Source organism: Salmo salar, chromosome 14, assembly GCF_965601325.2.
Source record: "Salmo salar chromosome 14, fSalSal1, whole genome shotgun sequence".
In the NCBI taxonomy this organism is placed as follows: Eukaryota; Metazoa; Chordata; class Actinopteri; order Salmoniformes; family Salmonidae; genus Salmo; species Salmo salar.
Window position 1 is genome coordinate 16,454,026 of NC_138304.1, and position 20,600 is coordinate 16,474,625.

Below are 20,600 nucleotides of genomic sequence, written 5' to 3' on the forward strand. Positions count from 1 at the left end.
GTACATTTTATTGGACACTGACAGGCACACACATTTCTAGGTAACAGGAGGAAACAGACTATTGTCCTTAATGTCAATCCAACTTTATTTTGGTGCAGCATTTTCAATTGAGAATAACAAATTCTACATGAAACAACATAACACTTAAAATAATAAAGAATGCCATTTAAAGTTTTCCGCTCTGAGTATTGTCCTAGTCTAGCAAGTAATACTAGACCAACTGCAACCCAATATCACATTGTGAAGGATTTTTTGAAGTAATAATTGAAAAGGCATCTCAAAATGGGAATGACGGGTCAAGCTTCGAAGATCCTATAAGTGGCTATCATTAAACACTTTGAATTAAGTTAATTATGCAGGTAGTCATAATATACATTTACCAGCGATTGGTTTTGTTTTTTTTGGAAGTCTACAGCTTTAATGCCACATTTCTCATATAGCATTTTAATTTAAAGTCTGTTTAGAAGAAAATACAATACAAAAATGCAATAAATATATTTTTTGTATAACCAAGACAGTACTTAAAAAAAATGTAAATCTTAACCGGACAATATAACGTACTCATCACATTCAAAAAGCATCTGGTAGTCCATCTATGTTCGTTTTAAAATGTGGCATCTCTTACAATTTCATTTACATATTTTTGTTTCACAACTTTTAAAGCTACAGTACCGGTAAATATATATTCAAGCTGTGTCAATAGCAGAACTGGAAAACATCTAGAAAAGTTCAGGACATTGGCATCTGTAGTATGGAACGGTATTATTCTGGTTTGATGTTCTTCACTCTTGTTCATGGTTGACACACAGTCCTGCCTCCCATCTCTGAGCCATGGCATTCTTTTTCCTTGGTCCTGGGGATAGTGATTCTGGGAACTGGGGGAAAGAGTTTCACCTGTAAAACTGCATCCAGTTTCAAGGTGAAAATGGATGATTAAAATGGTTAATGGCAAAATGTTATCGGAAAATGTAATGAACAGACTTGAACATGAGCACATGCAATGTTATGTAGTGAGGCATTCAGATGACAAAGAAGCATTTTTCTAGCCTGGTCATGTTTGGCAATTTGACATGACAATGCACAGCACAGGGGAATTGACAAAGCGCACACATTTTCAGGTGACTAGGCTAGCATCTGTTCTTTACACATTCTGTTCATCTTAATTATTATTGGAGGAGATGGGAAACATACCCTATGGTCACATGACAGGGTGGAGCGGTCCAGCTTTCGAGTCCTTGATGGTGATGAAGGGGAAGATACACATTTCAGTGGCACTTCTGAAAAAGAGAAACAATTAATACTCATATTCATATGCTTAGAGACCTATATCATACATTTGGACTAATTGGGAATGAGAAGCTCAGGGTATGCTATAAGTCTAAGGCAGGTAAGATGAAAAGATCAGCTGTTGAGTCAGAAAAATACCACTAATGATACAATGAAAACAACTCTTTTCCATAATGACCACGTGTAACAGTGTTCCTTCCATCCCTCTCCTCGCCCCTACCTGGGCTCGAACCAGGGACCCTAGGCACACATCGACAACAGTCAAACTCGGAGCATTGTTATATATCGCTCCATAAAAGCAGTGGCCCTTACAGAGCAAGGGAAACAACTTCAAGGTCTCAGCGAGTGACGTCACCGAATGAAACGCTATTAGTGCGCACCCTGCTAACTAGCTAGACATTTCACACCGGTTACACTCAACCCCCTTGTGACCTTTTCCGCAGCAACCAGTGATCCTGGTCAACAGCATCAATGGAACCGTTTTGCTTCCGTCCCTCTCCTCGCCCATACCTGGGCTTGAACCAGGGACCCTCTGCACACAAGTCACCCTCAAAGCACCTTCCCATCGCTCCACAAACGCTGCGGCCCTTGCAGAGCAAGGGAAACAACTACTTCAAGGTCTCCGAGCGAGTGACGTTTCCGAATGAAACGCTATTAGTGCGCACCCGGCTAACTAGTTAGCCATTTCACAAAGGTTACACATCATCGTTAATCAACACATACCTGCTTTATCAAAGCTCAGGTTATCAAGGAGGTTGGGGGACACCAGGACGGTGTCGTACTTCTCCCTGGTCTGCATCTGGCTCTTCTGCCTCCTCCACTCCTCTTCCCTCTGCTTCACCATCTTAATCTCCTGGTCCACCAGGGACATGGAGCTCCGCGAGCGCAGCTTGAAGAAGGGGTTGTTGACAAATGTGCTCTCCTGGGTCTCCTGGCAGGAGGCCGAGCTCAGGCAGAACTCGGAGGCACTCCGGATAATCAGGTTGGACGTCTCCAAAATGATGACATTGGCTGACGTCTCCAAGGGCCACTCACTGTACCTGCTGGGCCCCGGACATAGCAAGGATCCCCGGGTGCGGTGCCTCGGGCTGGTGGGGTAGGAGTCCGGATCCAGGATGATAACATTTTGGGCGGTCATCTCATGATAGGTTGCACCCCTTGGTGTGGGCGATGGGGAGGTGGATATGGAGACGGTTGGGGTCTTTGCGTTGGGAGACCTCAAAGGCCTGCATCCGGGATCACTAGACTCAAACATCTTCCGTTTCTCTTCCACCTCATGGCAAAGACCTTTGCCATACTTGCCGGGGTAGAGAGTAGTTGGTCGGGTTTTGGAATGTGCAGATGATTCTCCAGCTTGACCCTGTTTGGCAATCTCTCTCTCACGCCTGAAGTTCTCCTCACGCTCTATGGTCTGTCGTATCTCTCTTTCGACAGGGTTGTCTGAGTCCTCGTAAAGGGACCTGTAGCTGAAGTCATCCAGACCTGAGTCTTCTGAACATGGGCTGAACTGAGTGTGTTGAAAGTCACCAAGGGCAAGGCTGTCAATTTCGGGGTCCCTCCTGGGTCGGTCAATGTTCCTGACAGGTGTGTACATGGCGCTGTGACCTCCCTGGCACATCCCCTGCTGTCTGACAGTGGGCTGGTGGACCTGGACCTCTCCTTGGGTCTGCTCCTCCATTTGGCGCCACTGCTTCCGAGCCCCCTGGAAGTCCACATGCTCTGTACTAATGTTCTTGCTCTTCATTTCTTGTATCACACAGTAGTCTTGAGGAACCTTCTTGTCGGGGTCAGAGTTTGCAGAAGAGCTTGCAGATGTAGAACGACTCACTTTGCGAGTCCTGCCTTGGCTGACCTCTTCTTCATCCTCTGGAATTTTGGATAAGCCCTGGAACTTGCCAGAGGACATAACTTGGTCTTGGATCTCACATTCTGTTGGGCAATCAGGTTGTTCAAGAATGCGAGTACTATCTCCAGTTTCACCCTTGGCCCCCTTCTCTGCCTCTCCTGCGGCTCTGTCCTCCTCGAGGGCCTCTTGAGCATTTCCATCACAACCTTCCTCCTTGTTGACTGTAGAGGCAAAAGTGGACCTCCACTGGTCGTCAGCCTCGCTATCTGATGACAAGATGGCCATTTCTACCTGGAGACAGTCACTCAGGTCATCTCGGTCAAGGTCGTGACAGGACCCTGTTGAGACGTCTGAGGAGACCTCCTCTCGGATGCGCTGCTCCAAGATGGACTCTTGTGTCACCGTCACTTCTGATGGAGAAGAGTTGCCCAGGTGACCTTGTGCAAGCAGGTCTTCCACCTTACAAATGGGTTCACTACCAAATATACTTGAGGAGTTGAGTAACTCTGTTAGACTGAAGTCATTTTGCCCTGTCTCAAAGTTGTGAGTCTCCTCCTCTCTGTTCACCTCACCACTTTCATCATCTTCGTCTGGTTCATCCTCTGACGGTTTTATGTTCTCTTTTGTTCCTCTGTATTCTGCGAAAGGTTCTCGGTCACATTCTTCCTCGCTTTCGCTAAGCAGGCGTCTCTGGTCCTCTGTTTCCCCAGAATCCATTTTATAGTCTGTTAGGTTCGCCAACTCTGAAAGCTGGCTGGTCTCCATGGCTATGGCCCCAGAGTGGGATTCTTGTTCTTTTTCTTTCTCTTGTGGAGTGTCGCAAGCACTGCAGCCCTCAATCACTTCATTCCCCTTTATCGTCTTCACTCCAGCTGTGGCTCTCTATGGAAGCCAAATAAAAGATTATCAGAGGAGAACAAGAGGGACACACAACATGACTTGTATGAATACATCAACTAACCTTTCTTGGTATGAGGTATTTCTATCAGTTTTCTTCCTTCAATGGCTCTTTTTGATGTGTGGTGGTGAGTGGAATTCTTTACATATTACATCTCAAATTAAGAATGTTTTAAATTATTATTTTTTTAACCTTTATTTAACTAAAGAATAAGAACCCCTATACCAGCCAGTACCCTCGGTTCGGTGTAAAAGTGTAAGAATTTAATTCCTAAAACGCTATATATCAATTTTCAGAAATGTTGGTAAATTAACCTTTTTTTGTTTAAAGAACTTATTAAATAGATTGTTTTTCCCCATCTATCATGACACGGGGTTGTTAAATGACAGACATGAATTTGTTTGAAACCTATGAGTAGATGGTTTCATTTCAGAGAGACAAACGATCACATTTTGTTGCAAAACACGATATATCCACCTCACTCTCAGAGAAAAGTGTCACTGCAAGGTTTTACACTATGTGGTGGAATCATTATAATCAAAAGGAGAGACTTTTAGATTTCTTCAAAACAATCAACTGGAGGTGATCACTGCAAACTCAATGAGCTGGTTCAAGCCACAGCATTTTATAGCGAAGTCCACCCTACTTCAGTCTACATGACAAACAACAGATGTATGGAATGGGTCACAAGGTTAAGATTTGTATGAAAGATATTTAAAAGTCACAGCAGACAGTATCTGCTGTAAAAACAGTTCTCATTGTGTAGAGACCAGGGTCTGGTCCCCTAACTCCATACTGGAGCCATCGCCCCCTGATACCCCAGTACAGAAACATTAACTCATGCTCTGGAATGCAGTATCACCCAAAGACATCGTAAATCTTCTAGAGGCCCATCCTCAGTAGAACACACACAGATGAGCATTCTAACAACCCCTTATTCTGTTGCATAAAACAACCATTTGATGCAATAACAGCATTATAACAATCTTGTAATTTCTACCATAACCTGTTGGGGATATGGGGCAGTATTTGCACGGCCGGATAAAAAATGTACCCGATTTAATCTGGTTACTACTCCTGCCCAGTAACTAGAATATGCATATAATTGTTTGATTTGGATAGAAAACACCCTAAAGTTTTCTAAAACTGTTTGAATGGTGTCTGTGAGTATAACAGAACTCATTTGGCAGGCCAAAATCTGAGAGGATTCTATATGGGAAGTGGCCTGTCTGACAAGTTGTTGTTCATCTTGGCTCTTTTTATTGAAGACTGAGGATCTTTGCTATAACTTGACACTTCCTACGGCTCCCATAGGCTCTCAGAGCCCGGGAAAAAGCTGAATGATATCGAGGCAGCCTCTGGCTGAAACACATTATCGCTTTTGGCAAGTGGCCGATCAGAGTACTATGGGCTTAGGCGCGTGCCCGAGTCGACCCCATGCTTTATTTTCTTTCGTCTGTTTACCTAAATGTAGATTCCCGGTCGGAATATTATCGCTTTTTTATGAGAAAAATTGCATAAAAATTGATTTTAAACAGCGGTTGACATGCTTCGAAGTACGGTAATGGAATATAAAAAAAAAATTGGTCACGAAATGCGCCATGCTCGTCACCCTTCTTTACCCTTTCGGATAGTGTCTTGAACGCACGAACAAAACGCCGCTATTTGGATATAACGATGGATTATTTGGGACCAAACCAACATTTGTTATTGAAGTAGAAGTCCTGGGAGTGCATTCTGACGAAGAACACCAAAGGTAATAACATTTTTCTTATAGTAAATCTGACTTTGGTGAGTGCTAAACTTGCTGGGTGTCTAAATAGCTAGCCCTGTGATGCTGGGTTATCTACTTAGAATACTGCAAAATGTGCTTTCACCGAAAAGCTATTTTAAAATCGGACATATCGAGTGCATAGAGGAGTTCTGTGTCTATAATTCTTAAAATAATTGTTATGCTTTTTGTGAACGTTTATCGTGAGTAATTTAGTAAATTCACCGGAAGTTGGCGGGGGGGTATGCTAGTTCTGAACGTCACATGCTAATGTAAAAAGCTGGTTTTTGATATAAATATGAACTTGATTGAACAAAACATGCATGTATTGTATAACATAATGTCCTTGGTGTGTCATCTGATGAAGATCATCAAAGGTTAGTGCTGCATTTAGCTGTCTTCTGGGTTTTTGTGACATTATATGCTAGCTTGAAAAATGGGTGTCTGATTATTTCTGGCTGGGTACTCTGCTGACATAATCTAATGTTTTGCTTTCGTTGTAAAGCCTTTTTGAAATCGGACAGTGTGGTTAGATTAACGAGAGTCTTGTCTTTAAAATGGTGTAAAATAGTCATATGTTTGAGAAATTGAAGTAATAGCATTTCTAAGGTATTTGAATAACGCGCCACAGGATTCCACTGGCTGTTACGTAGGTGGGACGATTTCGTCCCGCCGGCCCTAGAGAAGATAACTGTCAAATGTGACTCGTTCCAGGAAACTAGGCATATGTCGCAAGTCAAGACTTCACAGGAGGCATTTGAACGTTTATTTAAATGTTTTTATCAAAATGTGTTTTTTTTGGGGCAGAAATGCCTTCTGGAACATTTTAACTTTCATGTGCCTAAATTACAAAGTTGTATGTCATCTGTAAATATGAATAAAGTTGTTAAATTAGGAGCCTAGTTGGTTTAGCCACAGAGAAAGACAGGAACCTTCCCGCTAGCCATGATTGGCAGAGATAATGAATGAGCGGGACATGCTGAGAGATGAGTTTCGGATTGGTCTGCCGTGTAGCATCTTCTGTCTATAAAATGAGCTGCTCGTTATGTGTAATCCTTTCTACTGCAGTTTTCTTTCGAAAGTTATAACGTTAGCCATGGAGAACTGCGAATGTGCGCTCAATAACATTGCTGTCCTGAATTTATCAGGCGCTATCGACAAAGGTCAGTGGGAAAAAGTTATGATGGACTACTTTCAGGAGGACGATTGTTATGGCATTGCACACGGTCAGTGTGAACCAGAGTGACTTGACACAACGAGCCAAGCAAGCTGTATAAACAAAACAAATGACACAGGACGTCTTATTTAATGAAGGTGGTTGCAGTCTGCCGTGAAGCGTTCATCCATGTATACGGGTAAGGGTCTAGCTACAGTTTCAGATATTATACGTTTCTAATTTTGTCTAAGTTGTTTTCATTGCAAGTTAAAGCTCACTATTAGCTAGCTATGTAACGTTAGGTGGCTGGCTCTCTAGCTAACATTATGTGTATCTGTGTAGTAATATCTCAGAAAGCCAATTACATTACTACTTATAGCCTAATGTTAGCTATTAGCTAGCTATAACAATCGGTTTGTATTGCTAGTACTCTATGGGTTGGGTTTATAGTTCATTGTTTTGCTAGGTAGCTACATGTCTAAACAAAAGACTCCACTTCACCAGATGATTACATGACCCATCAAGTTAGCCAGTTGTGTCTGGCGGTGACTAAGGCCATCTATTGTATAATAATGCTAAAATATTTGTATCTGGAATTTGTCTTTCAGCTTCAGTAGAACACGCCTGACACTCCTCCACCAGTCATACAAGGAGAATGGTCTAATGCATCCCATCAAAAAGAGTTTGCCCAAGCAAGCACAGGTTACACCTGAAGCATGAGGACTTGCAGCGAGATGTGAACTTCAACAACTATGCAGAGGATAATGCAATATTATTTCCAGAACACCACCCAGGACACAAACACTTTGGTGGAAAGCTGCTGCCATCCCATGTGACAAAAGCAGCGGTGTGGCGTCTCTACAAGGAATCGATGACAACACTTGGTATGTAAAGCATAAACAACATATTTCATTATTTAGTTGACCTCCAACATGATTGGCACTACTTTTATTGATCTCACATTATTTGTGTATTTTTCCAGAGGTACGTATACACGGGCTGTCTTCCTTCAGGAATCTGTGGAGAAAATTGCTGCTCCACATCTCAAGCACTAATCCCAGGACAGGGATTGTGAAAGACAGCACCGTGACAGGGGTCAACGTCCCACAGCTGGTTGGACTGGAGGATGGTAAGGTGCTGGTGGAAAGCTATGGCTGGCAACAACACCTGACTCTGCACTGCAGGCCGCTGCCACAGATCAAGCAGTACCAGCACTTCAGGTGAATATCATTTTCGCTGCATTGTATGAGGTTATTCTTGTTATCTAAACTTGAATTGGTGTTATGCAAGGTTGTAATGTCTTCTCAATTTGTTTTGTTATTTTCTGTTTTACAGCTTCGATGCTCTGGAGCCTGGTGTTGTCGCCAAGGAGCGTTCGGACTCAGTCGGGACCAGGTTTTAGCTGCTGTGCAATGCTGACATCCTTCCTCCCATAGATGGTCTGCCTGTACAAGCACCACCTGGACTGGACACAGCTTGACAAACATATTTTTGAAACAGGCTCTCCAAATATAGATTCCCTTGTTCATGTGTGGTTTGGACAGACCAGTTCATCACTGAGGGCGAGTTCCCAGTCATCAACACTATCTGCAGTGCCTCTATTCACATGACTCTCTCCTAACACACACGCCATACCTTGCTCCTACTATTTATTTTGTTATCCTGCTGCTCAGCCACTTTACCCCTGATTGTATGTATATAACTACCCCGTCTATCACCAGTATCACTGATATCGTTATTGATATTGTTCTTTTACATACTGCATATTATTTTGTTCTGTCTCTACTGGCACGGACACTTATTTTTTTCTTTATATTGAAACTATCTATATATGCTAATATGCAAATAACCATTTCGCTGCACCGTTTACCCCTTCTGTAGACACCTATCCACTTAGGAAGATCTGTCTCTGGGTTATAGAATTTCTTTCACATGACCCATGAATTTAGACAAGTGTGTCTGGGTAAGCGTCATCTAATATTTATAAAATATTTTTATCTGGATACTTTCTGTTTACCTGGAATTTGTACTTTGTACTACTACTTTTACCACTTTTAGTTTTAATCTTTACTACATTACTCACTGTTTAGCCCATGACCTCACATGTGAATCCTTAAAGAGATGGATGGGGCTGGTTTAAGAGGGTGTGAACAATGCTGAATGGGTGTAGACAAAGAGCACGCCAGTAGGTGTACCAAAACATTCAAGGGCGATTTTCTCAAAAATGGGGTTATAAGTTTATCAACTTTCAAAGCAGAATTACTTTACCGTTGTTCCTCAAAAATGCTGTGTGTGATATACCATTTTGTAGCTCTATGTCTCTGCTTTTAACCAATATAAAAAACACAATTTCAAATGTTGCTACTTAAGACCGAATCAAGGTGGTCGGTCACAAATGTGACAAATAATTGAAGTTTTTATTTAAAAACAAACTGTACAGCTGATACATTTGAGACATAAATATTATGAGATCTGGGTTCTGGTCAAAAGTAGTGCACTATATTTGGAATAGGGTGCCATTTGGGAGGATCCCTAACTTCTAACCAAACATGAGGCTAGATTTATGTGTTGAATTTACGTTAAATATACAGTATATGAATATTTCATTCCAGCTAAACAATGTGTGTGTGTATATGTATATATATATATATATATATATATATATATATATATATATATATATACATATACTGCTCAAAAAAATAAAGGGAACACTTAAACAATACATCCTAGATCTGAATGAAAGAAATAATCTTATTAAATACTTTTTTCTTTACATAGTTGAATGTGCTGACAACAAAATCACACAAAAATAATCAATGGAAATCCAATTTATCAACCCATGGAGGTCTGGATTTGGAGTCACACTCAAAATTAAAGTGGAAAACCACATTACAGGCTGATCCAACTTTGATGTAATGTCCTTAAAACAAGTCAAAATGAGGCTCAGTAGTGTGTGTGGCCTCCACGTGCCTGTATGACCTCCCTACAATGTCTGGGCATGCTCCTGATGAGGTGGCGGATGGTCTCCTGAGGGATCTCCTCCCAGACCTGGACTAAAGCATCCGCCAACTCCTGGACAGTCTGTGGTGCAACGTGGCGTTGGTGGATGGAGCGAGACATGATGTCCCAGATGTGCTCAATTGGATTCAGGTCTGGGGAACGGGCGGGCCAGTCCATAGCATCAATGCCTTCCTCTTGCAGGAACTGCTGACACACTCCAGCCACATGAGGTCTAGCATTGTCTTGCATTAGGAGGAACCCAGGGCCAACCGCACCAGCATATGGTCTCACAAGGGGTCTGAGGATCTCATCTCGGTACCTAATGGCAGTCAGGCTACCTCTGGTGAGCACATGGAGGGCTGTGCGGCCCCCCAAAGAAATGCCACCCCACACCATGACTGACCCACCGCCAAACCGGTCATGCTGGAGGATGTTGCAGGCAGCAGAACATTCTCCACGGCGTCTCCAGACTCTGTCACGTCTGTCACATGTGCTCAGTGTGAACCTGCTTTCATCTGTGAAGAGCACAGGGCGCCAGTGGCGAATTTGCCAATCTTGGTGTTCTCTGGCAAATGCCAAACGTCCTGCACGGTGTTGGGCTGTAAGCACAACCCCAACCTGTGGACGTCGGGCCCTCATACCACCCTCATGGAGTCTGTTTCTGACCGTTTGAGCAGACACATGCACATTTGTGGCCTGCTGGAGGTCATTTTGCAGGGCTCTGGCAGTGCTCCTCCTGTTCCTCCTTGCACAAAGGTGGAGGTAGCGGTCCTGCTGCTGGGTTGTTGCCCTCCTACGGCCTCCTCCACGTCTCCTGATGTACTGGCCTGTCTCCTGGTAGCGCCTCCGTGCTCTGGACACTACGCTGACAGACACAGCAAACCTTCTTGCCACAGCTCGCATTGATGTGCCATCCTGGATGAGCTGCACTACCTGAGCCACTTGTGTGGGTTGTAGACTCCGTCTCATGCTATCACTAGAGTGAAAGCACCGCCAGCATTCAAAAGTGACCAAAACATCAGCCAGGAAGCATAGGAACTGAGAAGTGGTCTGTGCTTACCACCTGCAGAACCACTCCTTTATTGGGGGTGACTTGCTAATTGCCTATAATTTCCACCTGTTGTCTATTCCATTTGCACAACAGCATGTGAAATTTATTGTCAATCAGTGTTGCTTCCTAAGTGGACAGTTTGATTTCACAGAATTGTTATTGACTTGGAGTTACATTGTGTTGTTTAAGTGTTCCCTTTATTTTTTTGAGCAGTATATATATATATATATATATATATATATATATATATATATATATATATATATATATATATATATATATATATATATATATAGCGTTTTGCTACAAAACCAATTGTAATGCACATCGAAAAGCTATGAATAAAAAAACTAGGGACACCCACTGGGCACAAATGTCAATTCAACGTCTATTCCATGTTGGTTCAACATAATTTCATCAACATTACGTGGAAACAACATTGATTCAACCAGTGGGTAGTAATATTTTGCACACACATAAAGGTACCTATAAACATACACTTCTGATTGGTGGATATAGCGTTTTGGATGTAAACTCTTCAAAGATCATTTCTCCTTATAGGTAGTATAACACCTACAATTCGTAATTGGTTAACAGGTTAAGACTTTGGTTCTCTGTGATATGACACACCAGAGTTTCACCATACCACTTTCATTTCATCAAAGCATCGTCTTCACGCTGGTGCTCACTGAGGGTGGGAGGAAATCTTTTGATAGCATAAGTCATGATGAGACATGCTGCAAACTGAGCATGGCATCGCTCTAAGTGGGTTAGAATTAGCATGATTTCCTTAGTTTCCCAGCCAAGCATGTGATTCTGCAGGGATAACATGTGGATGTCAAAGAATATGCTGCTGTCTTTAGATTGACATTTGGATGAGGTTTTCATGCAAAACATGCATGCTATGAAATATGGTAACCAGACCATTTTCTGTGACCCTTAATTTCAGTTTACATGTGATTGAAACTGACTTCTTGATGAGGGGATGTAAAGCACATACACACAATTCAGCCTACACAGAAAACCCCCACACGATAGTCCTAACCAACATACAGTACATATTCCTAAGACGACATGTACTGCACAGTGAATACACCCACACACCAATACTGCCAATTCACACCATTGAAGTTGGCATAGGCTACTATCCACCAGTTGACAGCAATTATTTTTCAAGTCAAGCTGCGTAGCGTGTATATTGCCTAAGTTATGTGAAAGCTTGGAGACCACATATATGCAAAGATTCAACTGTGGCTTTATCTGGAGAGAAAAAAATACATACAATTAAGGCGTTGTGTGTGTGTGTGTGCGTGTTTGTTTGCGGACATGTGGACCTGTGTACTGTGACTGTAATGGTGTTTGGCAGATAAACCCATCTGAAAGAACAAATTGGATGCATTATGTATGGTCTAAATACCTCGCCCCCACCATTTCGGGTTGTGTTCCCCATAGCGTTTGAACATTGGGTCCTGGTACTGCAGAACAGGGAATCAGTACATTCGAGCCCTCGGGGCATCCAGCCCAGCCTCAATCCACAACCCTGTACTAAGACCTGGATTCAACCTGTAACAGTCATTTATCCATAATGCGGTATCAATCTTATAGCCGATCGTTGGAGTGGTTACTTTGCCTGTACAGTTTCCAGTGGGAAGCTCTCAACTTGCCGTAGTTTTGCTTCTCCAATCTTCAGTGCACCATCATACAGTACATGCTGTTCCTCCCTAATTTCTGTCAAGCACATCTACTGGTGTCTCTGACTGCTTTATGGTTGGAGATCAAGTCCACTTGATGTGAATCTCATATTCATGAGCCAACATACTGTATATAAATATAGCTTTGGAACGGTTGCCTAGAAACTTGCTGATATGAACATCCAAGCCCTCCTGGGGACAGATTGTACATAATAAGAGATGCTTTTTTGTATCTTTCATCCTCTGGGTCAAATGACATGTACATATGGTAGTGTTAAATGTTCAGCTCTCTGCCATAACCGTAATGCCTTGATTTCACAGATGGACCAGATTTATCTGGAAAGATATAGCAGGGATGGGTGTTGAAAAGTAGCATAGCCTAAACTATACACACACCATCAATAAATGTACATTTGACTGAATAGCCATTAATAATTATGAATGTTGTACAGTATGGCCGAAAAAATGCAACGAGGAGGAAATCATGGTTATTTTGGTGTTTTGCAGTCGGTCAAATTACAACAGGCCTAGGGCTGGCAACAGTCATGTATCTTTGTGTGTCCATGTCATGTGTACTGTTATATCATGACCACAAGGCCCATGGTATGAACCTGTAGGCTACACATTGCAACAGATAGGAAAATGGAGTCTTCTCTCTGCACAGCCTTTGATTATCTGCAGACACAACAAAGATGACATCAACAGGTTACAGCAAGATGACATCCCTCAGTTATCCTGTTATGTGGGGGGTTGAAAATACAACTAAAAGATGACTTGATTGTTGAGTATAAATAGATCCCCCCCCCCAACATCCTCACACTTAAGCCATACTCTGAATGACCTGTTTACAATTTTCCTAGGATACTCAACCAACGGGAAAAAGAACCATCATTTGCAGTGATAGGATGTGAAAGAAAATATCTTTATCATAATGAATGCTTTTCTGATAATACACGTGTAAAATAACTTAATGTAAAGTTACTATTTTCTTCTTCATAAAGGCAAACCACCTGTCATATGGCTGAGTACCAAGAATAGTTAGGATGTCAGCTCCAAAAGTCACACTGCGCAAACTACAGACATTTCAACCATTCTGCAACGGGAATGTAAATAGATAGTAAATGCAGGCAAATTCCCAGAATCGTGAAAGATAAAATCTCACGTAGCATACCCTAGCCGAGCAAAATCCATGCGGTTTATGTACTCATCCAACCCTTGCGCATGCTGCCAATAAAAAAAAGCTGTCCGTGGCGAAAAGATGCAGCATATGGATAGCATAAAATATCTGGTACCTACCAGCAGTCTCCAACAGAGCAACCAGAAGGATATCATCTCCAATTTACCCAGGCGCCTACATATTATTTGAACTACACTGACAAGTGGAGAACTCAACCATGCGGCCACCCGTCGCGAGTAATTCAGGTTTGATTTGGAGAGTGAACATATTTGCGTTTCTGTGGGTGTGTGTGGTGGGTCTCGGTTGGAATTATCGATCTGCATGGCAAACTTGTCTGAAGTTAACTAGAGCAGACGCGATAAGTATTGGCATAAACGCCACTGAAATGCATTGAATCACACGCGACCCCGGCTCTTCTCTCATAGCATCCTCCCCAGTCCCCATTCACATAGATACGTTGGGTGCGCATGCATCGACTTCTGCAGCGTCTAGCTATCGCCCCCAGGCTCCATCTCTTTCAGGGACCAGCTATTGAGTGTTTGATTTTGCCCACGCACTTTTTGAAACGCTGTCGATTTTCATGACCAAGGTCACTGTTGCTCTCTGAATCATTAGTTCACTGATTGATTATTTATTGTGGTCCTTCGTCTTCTACCTTTAGCTGACAACATGTTATACATTATCTACACTCTTTCTCTGAAATGTGAGAGAGACCCATCTCTGTCTGGTTTTGTCCATACATTTCGTTCCTCTGACCATGTCTCGGGCTGTCTGGATTGTAGTATTAATATGATGTAGCTACAAGTGGAGAATTAGAACATCTGTAAACCTTTCCAGGAGAAATCCGTGTCAGCTGTTTCAAAGATAAACCAGAGCTGAGGGGCACCAGTGAAGCCTTGGGTGATGACATGTATTTAAGACACAGCCATTCAAATCTGGGTACATTATGGATTTTTAAGTAAGGTGGATTCTCTTCTGTGCCCAATGTTTGGGATCAATTGTTCACTTTGTGATAAACGAGGCATTAAAGGTGTTAATGAAATAAAATAAGAAGATAACCCCCAAAGCCACCATATCTACCACATACATACAGAAGTTAACCCCCAAAACCACCATATCTACCACATACATACAGAAGATAACCCCCCAAACCACCATATCTACCACATACATACAGAAGATAACCCCCCAAACCACCATATCTATCACATACATACAGAAGATAACCCCCCAAACCACCATATCTATCACATACATTAAAATACAAAAACTCTATACAACACACAGTTAGTTCTATTTGCCCAAATTGGTTCAAATGATATACCCCTTATATATCCCTATCTTTTGTAATGTGAATGGCCATAAACTTGGACCTTGGACCTAAACTTGGGTTCCAGGTGGCATTCCAGCTGTGCAAAATACCTGAAACTGTATGTCAGAGTAGCTTTCAAAAGCTCTTCCTCAACATCACAACAACTTGGCTCAGCCCTCCATCCAGAAATAAAACCTATGAAACGAATAAATAATAATTAAAAACTTGACAACTTGACAACCTCTCCAGTGTGTGCAGGAAAGCGCAGTGCTGCTGTGACTGTTTGTACAGTTTAATCCACCCTCTTGTATTTTCTCCTAAACTCAGCTGGCTCACTGGAGCAGAGCTTTGTTTCTATCCACTTCACCCACACACTGAAGCTACACGATCAGAATCTACCAAATATCAATGACGCAAGTTATTTATGTTTAAGCATAGCTCTCTCCCTCTCTTTCTCTCTCATTTGGTCTCTTTGTATCTTTCATTTTTCTCTCTTTCCCTATTTCTCTTTGTCTCTATCAATCTTTATCACTCTTTTTGCCTTTCAGAACACTGCGGCAGCAGTATTTACTCAATACTCTGAACGGTTAATAATTTCTACAAAACTGTGCAAAGTGCAAAGCAATTTAATGAACTTCCTACTTTGGTCACTGTCTCTAAAGTGCCTGTAATGATTCTCAGCCTGATGCTGAATAACTAGGTCATGACCAAACGTCATAGATACAAAGTGAGTGTTGTGCTGCTGCTCACTTACCTCTCCGGGTGTTTCCACGGTGATCCGGGTTTGGGCTGGTCCAGTGGTGGAGTGATGAAGTGGAGTGTGCATGTCTGTATATGTCTGCCCCCCCCCCCCCCACACACACACACACACACACACACACACACACACACACACACACACACACACACACACACACACACACACACACACACACACGCCACAGCGGCAGGCAGCGACACAAATCACAAATCGGGTACGTGGGAATCAGCCAATCACAAGACAGCACACATACTATTTGATGTGGTGTTACAGGCATGTCACCAACAGCTGGGATGAATACAAAGACTTCCCCACACAGCCTCCTACACAGCTAGCTGTTAGCTACTCCCCCACACAGCCTCCTACACAGCTAGCTGAGCTACTGCTGTCAGGGATTTTGAATGGTAGAAGAGTCACAAAATGTCCTGAATATGGATTTTCTCTAGCGTCACATTTTATCTTTCCTATATAAGGTCAGTGAAGATAAATATATTGCTCAGTAAGAGACAGTGGGGTACTAATAGCCATTCTAGATTTCTGTACAGTATTTTAAAATGGATATTGACATATATACGAGGAGCGTCATCCCTTATGCTTAAAGTTAATGTCACATAACCACATCCTATTTAAATCAAAGCCTATATCAAGGGACTCAAGAAAAGCTCAGTTTCATTGCCTTTGTAGTATAACAACAGTAAAACACCCAGTTGTCTGACAATTTGCTTTTTAATTATTTTGTTAGCATTGATTATTACAGTTTCAACGGCATATTACATTGAGGCACTCCAGAAAGGTTTATTAGCATATCAAAAGTGCTGACGAGTAGCCGACAGCAGCATAAAAGGCTAGAGAGTACAGTAAACATCAGAGGCACTTATATCTTCAGGAACCTTTAACATTTAAGATCATAGATTCATTTCAAAAGTCTACTTTCCGGCTGGTTTCTTTCTCTCTAAATGACATCATTGGTATATATTCAGCTGTGTAAAGAAACGTTATGAGTAAACATATGTCTTACAGTATTAGCCACATCCTTATATTGTAAATATATTGAGAATTATCCAAATACAAGGCTCTGGTTTTAGCTATTGATGGCATCTCAGAAGCATTTTACGGTTAGTTGAATGTTTTGTGCAAAGTTGGTTTTCTTCTTCTCTTGTTATGGAACTTGTGGGGTTGCTGAGTCTTGCATGGTGTATTTTTACACAAACTGTTCAGGTTTCTCCATACTTGTACTTGAAGCTGTGGGGAATGTAAAAGAAAATTAAACACATTTACCATATCACCTCATATCACATCAGTTAGGACTACTTCAGATTAGTTGCGCTATGTTTATATTAATGTGACTCCTGAAAATAACCTCATGACAAAAGTATGGGACAGGGTTGTGTTCAGTACGACAGAACGGTGTGCAACGTTGAATTCAACGGAAATGGTAGAAGAGCCCAGTTAAAAACAGGTTGTGATTATGGTGGCCCAGAGGGCAGTTACCATATGGTGGGGCATATTGACCACACGGTCACGCAATGTAGTAAACGTTGAAGAGAATTGAATGCACCCCAGCTCTTTCTGTGAAGTTTGGTAATACCCACCTTCCCATAGCCTACTCACCAAGCAGACACAGTTGTTAGGAAAAAGACTGTCTGAACCAACCACACGACTAGTGAGCTAAGATTGGTGAAGGTCCTCAGTTGTGTCAAAAGCCTATTAGTTCGGGAGACATCCGTGTCTAATGATCTGATTGATGTCTGGACCGTAAAAGACCATTAAGGTCACGACCGTCCACTGTCTGTCTGTGTGCTCAGAACGATTATGACAGAGGTTGTTAGCACTGTCTGTCACATGGGGTGTGTTGTTGGACACATGGTTGTGTGTGTGTGTGTGTGTGTGTGTGGTGTCGGTGTGATGACATGCATTAATGATAAATAAAGCAAACATTGAACAAATACACAAAAATAGTTCAGTAGCCCCCCCCCCCCCCCCCCCCCCACACACACACACACACACACACACACACACACACACACACACACACACACACACACACACACACACACACCCATGCACTCACACAATCAAACAGATCATTGTTACACAAGAGGAGTAAGCCAGCTAATAATGAATAAATTATTGTTTAAGTTACGGGGCAAGCAATCATGCATACTACAGTAAGTATACAGAGGACAGTCATGGCATACCAACATTGTAATGTAGAAAAGAGATTCTAGAAAACACACATACAAATAATTAATATTAAATTAGTACAAAACAATTATTTAGTCAGAGCGTAATTTGATTTGCAATATACATTCACACTAGTGATTTACAATATGTCAGTAAAAAAGTCAATTTTATCTTTGTTCCCCAAAAGGAATAAACATAAAAAATATCAAATCATATTTTACATATTATACAAGCAGTCAAGAACCCTTTGGCATCACGTAGGAAACTTAAGGCTACTTGCGTAACCCCGGTTCTCTGATATTATGAGTGAGCTATATCACGCGGGATTCACCGGAATCTCATTAGCTCTAAGAACCAATCAAACACGTCTGTCGGAGAGAAACTGTTCAAATTATGAATGGATGCCCAACGAGCTGCATCGCAAATCTCCTGTAAGGAGATGCCCTTGAACAGCACCCAAAAAGTAGCCATACCTCTGGTTAGAGGTCCAAAAAGTTGGACCCATTCCGAAGTGGACCTGGGGCTTTCCCACCCAGACCCGCTATGCATAAATGCATTTAAAAAATATAGAGACACGTTCCAAATGGACCCGAGGAAAACTAGACCTGTTCCATATAGACATGGTCGGATCCAGACCCGGTTCGAGAGAGGGAAGCAGCAGCAAAAGTTATTTTTTAAGCTACTTTATTAACCGGAGCTGATAAAGCGGAAGAGGAGGGAGAGAGGTGGGCCGTACTGTGAGTGAGTGACATGGGGAGCAGGGAGGGAGAGACGAGGGACAGCAACCAACCAAGCCGACTCGTGTTATAGTAGACTAATAGCTGCCGTAGCTAGGTTATTTATCATCAAACATTATTACATGGTACCTGTCTTAGACTGTATCAAACCGGGAGAAGCTAGTGAAGCTAGCTAACGTTAGCTAGCTAGGCTATCTGAGTGCATGCACTTTCTCATCCTACTGTTAAAAATAATAACTCCATTCAGAATATTAAGTAGCAGTCTGTTGGCTCTTGGTCGTTGTAGCCTATCCTTCTCATTTAACTTTTAATTCAGTCATTTTAATTACATCTTCCATTTATTAGAGATCTCCTAACTTTTGCCACACATGGAGCGAGGCTCTATGACTGTAGCCTATTGCCGCTTTGATGACTTATGATTGGCCAACATCAAGCTACGTGCGCTACGCTCCACTCTGGTGAAAAGCAGGAGCAGCAGCATAAACAACATCAACTTTTCTTTCTCTCTCTACTGCAACAGTCACATTTGGATCTGTATGGGCCCTTCCGGACAAGTCAGTTAAAATTACACATACTCGAGACCAGCGACGATCATATCAGTTCTGACCCAGACCCGTGATATTATTTAGAATTCTGGATCTCTACCTCTGGTGGAATGAGACCTCAGGCCCTCCAGAGGCTGTAACCCTTTGCTCTTATAGGCCAATGTAATAGCTTCCACAATCCAATATGATAACCGTTGATGAGAGAGGGGTCTCCCCTCGCAGGGAGGCCCCCTTCATTAAATGCCTTCTGCTCCAGCCTTTCCAACCTAATGTGTGTTTGTGTGTATATCGGAGGGGTTGTGTTAATGCAGGCTGGTCAAGTTGAGCCACAAGGCTCTCTCCCCCACCACTGCAAGGCTCATGGCCACAGCCTTGAATGGCGCCCCTGGAATCAGACAGCGATGCCCCACTAAGGGCGGAAGAGGGCCTAGAGCTAACGGCCGCAAGGCTCTACAGAGGGTGATACGCTCAGCCGAATGCACAATTGGGTGCTCACTGCCTGCTCTCCAAGACACCTACAACACCAGGTGTTGCAGGAAGGCCAAGAAGATCATCAAGGACATCAGCCACCCGAGCCAAGGCCTGTTCTCCCCTCTTCCATCACTCAGATGCGGGCAGTATAGGAGTATCATGGCAAAAACTGTCAGATTGGCTAATAGCTTCTACCCCAAGACTATCAGGCTGCTGAATAACTATTAGGCAGCCCCCCCCCCCCCCCCCCCCCCCCCACGCTGCTTGCGATTATATCTGCGATCCTGTGCATGTGACTAATAAACCATCTAATCTGCAAGGGCACATGATTGGGGATCGTCGACCATTGCTTGGCTCCATGGCTAATCTTAGAACAAAGTGAAACATAACTAGCGTTCGCCACGTGGGCTAATAGACTAGCTAGTTAGCACAGTGCTAACCGGAGAAACGAATCCTTTAACAATATGAACGTAGCTAGCATTTTCCTTGTGGGTTAGTAGCCTAGCTAGTTAGCACAATGTTAGCCAAAGGAAGCTATGTTGGTCTTGCAATGAACAAAAGTGTGGCTCTCGACCGATAACCAGTGAAAGCTAGGATGGTCGGTCTAGTCAACGCGGCACGGTAGTGGGCTGAGCTAAACGAGAGAGCGAGCTAGTAATTGTACCCTTCCAGGTAGAAAAACCAGTAGGTAGAAAAACCAGTCGGTAGGAT

The 20,600-nt window shown here is 42.7% G+C and overlaps 2 protein-coding genes across 4 annotated transcripts in view; both read right to left on the reverse strand.

Annotated features, from left to right (window-relative positions):
- Positions 1-67: 67 nt before the first annotated feature.
- LOC106568901 (uncharacterized) lies at positions 68-16,027 on the reverse strand. Its single transcript, XM_082960794.1, has 4 exons — positions 15,947-16,027; positions 2,011-4,015; positions 1,192-1,277; positions 68-902 (listed from the first exon to the last, which is right to left on the reverse strand). Exons 1-4 carry the CDS (start codon positions 16,016-16,018, stop codon positions 891-893), a joined length of 2,175 nt encoding a protein of 724 aa, XP_082816920.1. The 5' UTR covers positions 16,019-16,027; the 3' UTR covers positions 68-890.
- A 632-nt stretch (positions 16,028-16,659) lies between these two features.
- palmda (palmdelphin a) overlaps positions 16,660-20,600 on the reverse strand; it is a 32,252-nt gene continuing 28,311 nt past the window's right edge. For all 3 annotated transcript variants that reach the window (XR_014380314.1, XM_014139695.3, XM_082960796.1), the window contains one exon: positions 16,660-17,194. Coding sequence is in view for 2 of the 3 variants with exons in the window: in XM_014139695.3 (XP_013995170.1) it covers positions 17,154-17,194 (41 nt within the window). In the remaining variant the exon portion in view is untranslated. The remainder of the gene's footprint in view (positions 17,195-20,600) is intronic.

Coding starts and splice junctions, on each gene's coding strand:
- LOC106568901 (XM_082960794.1), bottom strand. CDS start 16,018: ATGCACACTCCACTTCATCACTCCACCACTGGACCAGCCCAAACCCGG. Junction 4,016..15,946: donor CCGTGGAAACACCCGGAGAG/GTAAGTGAGCAG, acceptor TGGCTTCCATAG/AGAGCCACAGCTGGAGTGAA. Junction 1,278..2,010: donor CCTGAGCTTTGATAAAGCAG/GTATGTGTTGAT, acceptor TCTCTTTTTCAG/AAGTGCCACTGAAATGTGTA.